Source organism: Mustela putorius, unplaced genomic scaffold (genome assembly GCF_011764305.1).
Source record: "Mustela putorius furo isolate JIRA1106 unplaced genomic scaffold, ASM1176430v1.1 tig00000151_pilon_pilon_pilon, whole genome shotgun sequence".
NCBI classification, from domain to species: domain Eukaryota; kingdom Metazoa; phylum Chordata; class Mammalia; order Carnivora; family Mustelidae; genus Mustela; species Mustela putorius.
In genome coordinates, this window is record NW_025421296.1 from 10,590,103 (window position 1) to 10,599,666 (window position 9,564).

The following is a 9,564-nucleotide window of genomic DNA, read 5'->3' on the forward strand; positions in this document are numbered from 1 at the left end:
AATTATATTGACACTTTCTAACCTGTATATGAAAGGTATTTTAGTATTTCATGGTGAGAAGTGGAATTATTACCTCTGGATGAACATTTGTGAAGGTTACAGCATTGAGAAACAAGTCCACTGGAAGGCTGATGTCTAATCAGAAGCTAATAGAAAGCTCCCTTTCTCCCCACTCCATACTATACACCAACAGACACCCAGCATAGCAGCAGATTACATTGCTATAAGTCACATGCTCTCTCTCTGAAAAGAAATACTTAGGGAAACCCAAAGATTACAGAGGAGACAAAAACAAGGATGCTAAGGGAATTTGAAGTCTTTGGCACTTATGGCCACAGAGAACATTGAACAAGCTCCTAGCCAGATAACATCAACGCTCACACCAAAAGCCTACTTACCCCAGTTTCTATGACCCAATAAAATATGCTCAGCTTTCAACAAAAACTCACAGAATGTGCCAAAAATCAAGAAAGAACACAGTTTGAGGAGACAGAGTACCATTTGACCCACACTCAGATATAACAGAGATGTTCAAATTATCAAGAAAAGAATTTAAAATAACTATGATTCCTGTATTAAGGGCTCTGATGGAAAAGTAGATAAGTAGATAAAGTAGATGTTATCCAGCTAACAGGCCTTTTTCCTCTTTCCACAACACATGAGTCATGTTAATACAGGGAATTTTGGAAAGCCCTTAGGAATGGGGGCTGATTGCCAGGGGAACCAACCATGACTAAAGGGTTGGAATTTTCAGACCCACACCCCAGCCTCCAAGGAATGAAGAGGGGCTAGAGGTTTAATCAATTGCCAGTGGCCAATGATGTAATCTATCATGCTTAAGTAATGAAGCCTCCTTTAAGACACAAGAAGGCAGGCCTTGGAAATATTTCCATGTTGATGTATGCTTCTACCTGCCTGGAAGATGGTGCACTCCATTCCATGGGGACAGAAGTTCCTGCACTTGGGAACTTTCTGGGATTTGTGTACCTCTTCCCCTAGCTATTCACCGACATCCTTTATAATATCCTTTATCATAAACTGGTAGACACAAGTAAATGATTCTCTGAATTAGTTGAGCCTTTCTAGCATATTAATCAAACTGGAGAAAAGGAATGGGAACCTCCAATTTATAGCCAGTGGCTCAGAAGCACAGATAACAACCTGGACTTAAAATTGCCTTCTAAATGGGGGAAGACTTGTGGGACTAAGGCCTGTCGACTTTAAAGTAAAACAGCCAGTTATTTTACCGCAAAATGGGTCTATTCAGGAATAACAGAAAATGCAATTCAGGACATGCCATGGCAAACCATAAAGTCTAGAGATCAAGGAGAGGAAGGTTACTTTCCAGAGAGAAAGAAGAAGGTGGGAGGGGCTGCTTTGAATGAAATCCGTTGGAGGCAAGTGAGAGTTCTAGGCTCTGATGGTTTCTCATTGGCTAAGTTGTCGTGTTTTCTTATTGGCTGAGCTTATTGCTGTGTCAGGAGTCCTCAGACTGGAATAGTAGAGTAGGCTCCTTCTGCTAGTAGTGAAAGGTACATCTTTTCCCATCGGGGTTGTGACTACAAGTGATAGGGCATGAGAGCTCCCATTTCTGGCCTCCTGACTCCATTTTATTTATTTATTTACTTACTTACTTACTTACTTACTTTTTAAGACTTTATTTATTTATTTATTTGACAGGCAGAGATCACAAGGAGGCAGAGAGGCAGGCAGAGAGAGAGAGAGAGAGGGAAGCAGGCTCCCTGCTGAGCAGAGAACCCGATGCGGGACTCGATCCCAGGACCCTGAGATCATGACCCGAGCCGAAGGCAGCGGCTTAACCCACTGAGCCACCCAGGCGCCCCCTGACTCCATTTTAGATGAAGTTTCCTTTACTGGGTTTCACATTTCCCCCTTTTGTTCAAGATCTTTCTCTGAAAGCATCCTTGAAATAAGAGTCAGGTTTTCCACATTTAGCAGTTTTGCTCCTTGTGCCTGGAAGAACATTTCCTTGTGATGTCCTATGTTGGAGGGAAAGTAGGTAACAGTTGGAAAACATGTAAGACCACATTTGAGTAGCAAGGAAGGTTAGGGAAGAGCACTTTCAGGTACTTCTTATCTAAAGTCTGTATCTAATCAAGGTCATAAATGTTAGAGCTCATCTAGAAGCACTGAGCCTAACATCACCCTATTGGGTATGTCATTTCTACAAAGGTTTGACAGGCACAGGTACAAGACTTTAAAATAATAATGTAAAACAGAATCAAAAGTACTATGACAAATGCAGCCTGTATGATGATTCTAGCCAGGAGTCCAAACCTGAAGGTAACTAGCTAAATGGATTTAAAAAAAGAAGGTGTCATTAGGTGAAATTTGTTGTACCCAATGGACTTATTCCTTGATTCTGTGTAATTGAATTTCTACCTCTCCAGAGGCATTTATCCAGGTGCAACAGGTGGGATTTGCTTTACACAAACACCTTATTTAGCAAGTAGGTACGCAAGGGCAATACAGCTAAGACTACGTTAGCCAATGAGTCAAGTGATCTATTTTCGGCTGCTACTGCTTTGGCTGTGGAATCAGCTAGCACACTTAATGTTAGGGAGAGATTTCTGATCCTCTTTCATTGGCACTTACTTCAATATAGGGGAGAAAGTCTCTCCTGGTGGAAGCAAACCCACAGCCATGTATACTTCCTAGAACTTCCTGTTTAAGACATCTATGAAGGGTTAATGAAGGAAACCAACTGGAGGCCTCTGATTTATTATGGATATTGACAAGGACAGTTGAACATCCCAGTAAATATTAACCTTTATCTCACCAGCTATCTAAATATTCATATGCCCACAACTTAAAGCAGGTAGAGTGCAGAGAAATCCAACTAAGGTCGGTTATTGCTATATCTGTTAGCTGGAATTTCCTGATTGATTTTTTCAAGCCACAGATTAGAGAAATTTGGATGATATTCTGTGAGGTACCATCCCATCCAAAAGGGGTCTCTTTGGAAAATCTTACAATGAGAAGTTAGCCCGTTTGTATTTCCCTTTGGTACAGGGGACAGATCATAGGAAAAATTGGTTACAAGTAAGTCTAAGGAATCTTTGGCATGAACAGAACAGGATTTCTGGTGACAAGTCTAATAGAAAAGTCACCCCCCCTTAACAGTAACCAGGGAGATACGAATAATGATGTTCTCTTCCCAGGCCAATCTAAGAGTAAAAGATGTAAAGAAAAGAATAAAAGATTTTGTGTTTAGTTAAAGTAGGAAGTCCTGATCCTTTGAATTGGGAGGAAGCAGTCTACCTGATGTCAGGTTATTGTCTTCCTCGTCGATTTGATTTGGAGGTCACTGGCATTTGCACAGGAGGGAGGGGATATCAGGCAGAACCTTCTTCCTGTGTGAGATGTGTAGTCAAGGCTCAAGTCCCTGAAGTTCGGCTGCCATTTCAGTAATGAACAAGACCTGCTATAGTGCCCTCCAAGACCTAGGAGCAGTCTTTGTTCTTACTGATTCCAAGTCAGAAGAGTGGGACAAACCTGGAAACATTAGTTTGGAGAGTTGTAGCCAGATATATGAGGAAACTGGAAGAGTTCAGGATCCAGTCCAGTTTACTGGTATATAACAAAACCTCAAAGACAAGTAACAGGACCAGAATCAAATAGAGACAAAGGTGCAAACACAATTTTTCTCTCTGTAAGTATGCCCATATTTTGCCAAAGATAATCACAGTAAAACTCACGTGTTTGCATTAAATTTGCCCAGGTTATTCACATAGCTATGCTGAAAATAATGACTGACCATGTAAGTTCTTTTTAAGACTGTTTTTGCTGGAACTTTTCATAAGGAGTCTCAGACTGAACTATCAGGCACTGAGGCCAGGAAGTCACACCAAGACTGGCCATTAGATTTACCTATAACTGCATTCCAGTCAAGGCCTTGGCAATATAGCCAGTGTCTCTGATTGTGTCCTGTTATAAGGAGAACATATTTTTATTGAACTTACGCAAGTAACAATAATGTCATGAAAAAAAATACTCAAGAGTTTCCAAATTCCAGAAGGACCAGGGAGGGAGAAAAAATAAATGTTTTCATCTTTCTTTACAAAGGTATACTTTAACGAATTGCTGTAAATCATAGATAACTTAAGAAAAAGTGCTCCTTAATCTGAAAAAACCAAAGCATCAAGGAAGGAGCAGTATTTCAAAGAGTCATAGTAATTATAATCACCCTCCTTAGTTCATTTAGTCCCCTATAATTTATACTTGTTCTGCCTGAATCTAGTTTGTCCACTAGTTCTGGAAATTCTTATCAAGTCCAGTTTTATCATCTTAAAGTTATCAGAAACCTGTATTTGTCACAAAAAAAAAAAAAGTCCTCTCCATGAATCTCCTTAAAGATCAGGTACTTTTTCAGGAAAACATGTAAAAGCTTCAGCGAAAAGCAGTAACTATCTGTAAAAAGACTTAAAGATGCTTATTTTTAAACATCTGATGAGAGTTCATTATAATAGAATTGACAAGTAAATTTGCTTATTTCTGTAACATGCAACATTTGAAGATAACAATTAGAATTTATGACTGATAACATTATACTGGAACATAAGAGATTTCCAACATTTCACACAATTTCAGGAATGCTTATAATGTATACCTACACAAATAAAACATAAAGAAGGCTTAGTATTACTTCTCATTCAACAGCACTTCCTACATAATTTAACATAACAAATTAGCGTAATTAGTTTAACATCTTCCTTTTTATAAGAAGAGACAACAAATCTTTTGAGAAGCTCCATGGACTCTCTGGAAAATCCAAATGTCAGTTTGACTACAAAAGACAGTATTTAGAATTTTATTTGAAGGAAGTTATTAAAAAATATCAAAAAGGTTTAAAACATTTGATCAAATAGCATCATAGGTCACTGTGAAACAATACTTAGTTACACATTTAACCACAGGGACAACTAAAGACTTCATGAACAAATATAGAAGATTACATAGCTATGAGCAGAACTTAGCTCTTTTAATATAGTGAGTTCTACCAGATTTAAGACAATTAAAGACCTGATTCAGACAACAAATACAGAAAACTATTTTGATATAAAGATCACTCAAAAGGTAAGGAAACCCCTGTTTACAATTTCTTATTAAAATTTGACCAACAGGGGCTCTTGGGTGGCTCAGTGGGTTAAGCCGCTGCCTTCGGCTCAGGTCATGATCTCAGGGTGCTGGGATCGAGTCCCGCATCAGGCTCTCTGCTCAGCAGGGAGCCTGCTTCCTTCTCTCTCTCTCTGCCTGCCTCTCAGTGTACTTGTGATTTCTCTCTGTCAAATAAATAAATAAAATCTTTAAAAAAAAAAAAAAAAGTTGACCAACAGGATCACCTGGAAGGTTCAATCAGTTAACCCTCTGCCTTCGGCTCAGGTCATGATCCCAGGGTCCTGGGATGGAGCCCCGCACTGGGCTCCCTGCTCATCAGGAAGCTTGCTCCTCCCTCTCCCTCTCCCCCTGCCCCAACTTGTTCCCTCTCTCTCTCTCTCTCAAATAAATAATTTTTTTTTAAAAAGTGACCAGCAATTCAAGAAAACTTGTCCTTTCAGTAGATGAAAGAAAATTAAGGGTTGGTTTTATATAAGTACAATTATTGATATAAAAGGTTTTTTCTTTTTTTAAACCTTGAAGTTCATTTATCTTGACCATGCATGAAATTTCTTTCCCAAGATTCCTTTCCACAAACCTTCTACAAGTTTTTCCATCTTTTGTTTTGTTTTGTTTTTTACATTCAGATTTTGTTCTATGTTTTTCTGCTCTAAATAGTCTCACATTAGGACAAAAATACTTCCTTTTCCTTTAACAATAATGCATCTCTATTCTTCATACCTTCTCTTACTGAAAACACACATCCTGCTTTCCTTGCATAAGATGTTTCCCCTATTATTCCCAGTAGACTTAATTACATTTATTAGAATTTGTACCTCACAGTTGCATTTATTCACACCAGAAAGAAAACAACATGTCTACAAGCACACAGCAATGCTCTGTGTTGCCATCTAACAGAGCTTACTGAGATTTATAACCAGGCTGATGGTCCATCTGATGTGTACTCCAAGTAAAGATGGTTAATGATGACTACAAGCAGGTGCAGGACTCAAAGCTTTCAAAGCTTTACTTATTTTATCAGCACTTCTGATGTTATAAATGACACCCATCAACCCCATTCCTACACAAATCTGGTAAATTTGAGTATAGTAGGGCTTCATGGGAATCCAAACTTTTTTAACAAGGCTTTGGAGCATCTTAACCCAGAACCCCCAGGTCAGGCTGCCCCAACCTGCATTGCCAATGACTTGAAAAGGTCACCAAGTGCCTATCATTTATTAGAATTCTTAACCCTCTGAAAGCTTAACTTCTAGTGAAAACTAAGAAGTAAGCAAAGTTACATCAGCCTTCTTTAGACTGGCAAATTTATTAGCACATTTTATAATTTCTTAAAGTATATGTTTTTTAAATTTCATAACACAGCACTAACACATCTAAATATCTTTTAGTTTCTTAGTCATAAGAAACCAAAAGTAGATAAAACTCCATTCATAATTAATGTATCAGTATTTTGTTTTGTTTGGAAATGATCTAGATATTTAGTGACTATCCATCATCTAATTTAACTTAGCAAAATTCTAAGGTTTTAAGTTACCAAAAAGACTTGGATAATCCATTTAAGTAGACATGAGTATTGCTGAAAAGTTCATTTGTAAACTTCTTCTTGCATCATTTTAATAATAAATATTCTTAATATTACATTAAGATTTGTCATGAAAATCTCATGAGATATTAAACAGCTAACCATCATCTTAAATTATCTTTTTCGCTGACAAATTTTAATACCTAACATGAATACATTTAATCTTTAGTAAGCCTCAGATAATTAAAAGTATTTTATTTACTACTGAAAAGTCTAAAAAGTGCCTATTTTAATTAAAGCAACAAACTTAAAGTAGCTTAAATACTGAATTTTTTCCTAAATCACATGAACCCGTAATTCATTTGGATTAAGTTTCTATTATATTTCTAAGAACCTAATTTATTTAATTGCTTAGTTTTCCTTATGTTAATTAAATAGATCTCTTTTAAATATTAATTTTAGCAATATCATCTGGAGGTAAAAAATACCATACAACTACACATCTACATATGTAGACACACACGAACATACAAGAGAGATGCAAACAGAGACCTTAAAGTTCCCATGTTAAAATTACTATCATCAATTAATTAAAATAATACAAAGCTCACTAGTTATAAAAGAAATCAAGTCTATTCAAATAACCTTTCCTCCTTTCCTTAGCCTTCTGATAAAAATTGCCTCCTTGAAGTTTGCATATCAAAGACATTGTCCAGATAAGAGCTCTGGAGAAGACCCTGAGTAGAATCTTGACACCTCAAAAGCATTTGGGGAAAAAAATGCAAGAATTTTATTTCCTTGGGACAATATGTACAAGCTTTTTGGGATGAATGGTAGAGGTTTGGGGATTGATAAATGGGATTGGTGGGCTTCAAGTTGTTTTTGGAGCCACACCTCTGGTCATGCAAAGACTAAATTTGTACAAGCACAGCCTTTTTAATTCATGGAAGAATTCAGTTGCCATCTAAGTGATACAAAAGGATTGGCACATCCATCCACCATTCACCTGTTAGCATGCTTTTCTTTCCCTCTGAGTACATTTACCTTAGAGGAGAAAATCTAAAAACAAAATTCTATCAGGCTCTGAATACCAGCTTCCAATCTGACCAAATTTCTGATCACAAAGTTATTAAATCCTTCCAAATGTCTTGCCAGGTTGTACCTGGGACAAACAGTGCATATTTCTGACAACATTAAACAACTCTATGGACGCAGGAAACATCCTCAAGGAGAATATAAAGATATTATCATCACAAGATTGATAGTCACTCCCAAAGATTACCAAAAGGACTGACAACCTGCACATCCCAGTCAGGCAGAAAGCCAAGCCAAGTTTGTAAACTGAGGCAAGCAAGGAGGCCATAGTCATCCCTGCCTGGGAGAAAGAGTATCAATAATGAATTTTTCTGGATTTGGAAAGGAAGGAAGAATGTGAGATTTTATTTTCCTCTCAAGACGAGGTGCAATAGGTAATCAATTCACAAAATCTTTCAAGAATCCTCCCTGGTTTAAGAAATTCTTTAACTATGACTCCTAGTTTGGCATTTGACCAAGGATTGCAAAATACCTGAAGAGAATCACCCGTAGCGTTGGGTGGTCTTATTTCAAAAGGTAACCATTTAATTATCTCTTCAGAATAGAAAGGCAATCCTAGACAATACTTAGTACTAGACTGAGTACTCAGGTAAAGAAAGTAAAGGGGAATTACATCAGTCTTATAGGTCAGTCTTATAATCTTTTGTGGGAGATACCTTTTATCTCTTTACTTTTTCATGGGCCTTTTGCCATGAATTTTTCAATGAAATTATTCTGATATTCTGAAATCTTTTGGAGGCTTCTGTATGCCAATTAAAATAGGTATCTCATTCTCTTTGTCTTTCAATTTTGGAGATGCAGCTTTCCAATTTACTTTTGAGAAAAACAAGTTTGGCAAAATGGAAATTTCCCAGGGTGCTTGGGTGGCTTAGTTGATCATGACTCAGGTCATGATCCCAGGGTCTGGGAATTGCGTCCTATGTCAGCAGGGAGCCTTCTTCTCCCTCTGCTCCTCCCCTATGCTCTCGCTTCGCTTTCTCTCACATGCTCTCTCTCAAATACATGAAATCTTTTTTAAAAGAAAGAAAGAAAGTCCCCCATAATGACCATTGAAATTTTAAATTATTTCTAGTTAAATTGGACCATTTGGTTAAAAATGCACCTGAGAAAGGACCACAGTTTTTAAACATAAAACCAACAGGAACCCTTGAAGTGGATGTGGGGGACTCTCCACAAAGTATTTAGAGGATTGAGATCCCATTACTCAAAACCAGAGGTTCACAAAAACAAACAAGTACTCCCCAGAAAGGACAAAGCCCTCATGAAAACAAAGAGGACAAAGCTTTTGAATAGATCCCTAAATACAGTCTGCAGAGCTCAAAACACAAAGAGACTACAGCTTGAATGCAGAAGAAAACATACCCTCAAATTCCAGGGTCAGGGACAAAGCAGGGAGTTCAATGACCTCAGTGGGTACTGGCAAGTGTTTGATCACCAGCCTTGGAGCTGTTGAGGTCTTTTGTGAATCTTATTTCTCTGACACCAAGTAATGTCAACCTTAAAAGTAGAACAGCCCATGATTTTACCAGCCAAATGGGTTTCTTTGGGAATAACAAAGGAATTGCAATCCAGGACATGCAAGCTATGGCAAACCAGAGACAAGTCTGAAGATCAAAAAAGAGGTGAGAAAGGAAGAGAGTTGGGAAGGGTTGCATGCCACATAAAACTGAGTAGTGTTATTTAAGAGTGGATTCAGATTAATCAAAACTATGTATTGTGAACTCTAGAGCAACCATTAAAATTTTTTAAGAAGTATAATTGGCACACTAAGAGGTGATAAAATAGAATTATATAAAATGCTCAATTAA

General features: G+C 37.6%; 1 protein-coding gene across 1 annotated transcript; it reads right to left on the minus strand.

The window, feature by feature from the left end:
• Positions 1–6,098: 6,098 nt before the first annotated feature.
• LOC101689278 (ATP synthase subunit ATP5MJ, mitochondrial-like) lies at positions 6,099–6,275 on the minus strand. The gene has a single exon (XM_045075808.1). It carries the CDS (start codon positions 6,273–6,275, stop codon positions 6,099–6,101), a length of 177 nt encoding a protein of 58 aa, XP_044931743.1.
• Positions 6,276–9,564: the final 3,289 nt, after the last annotated feature.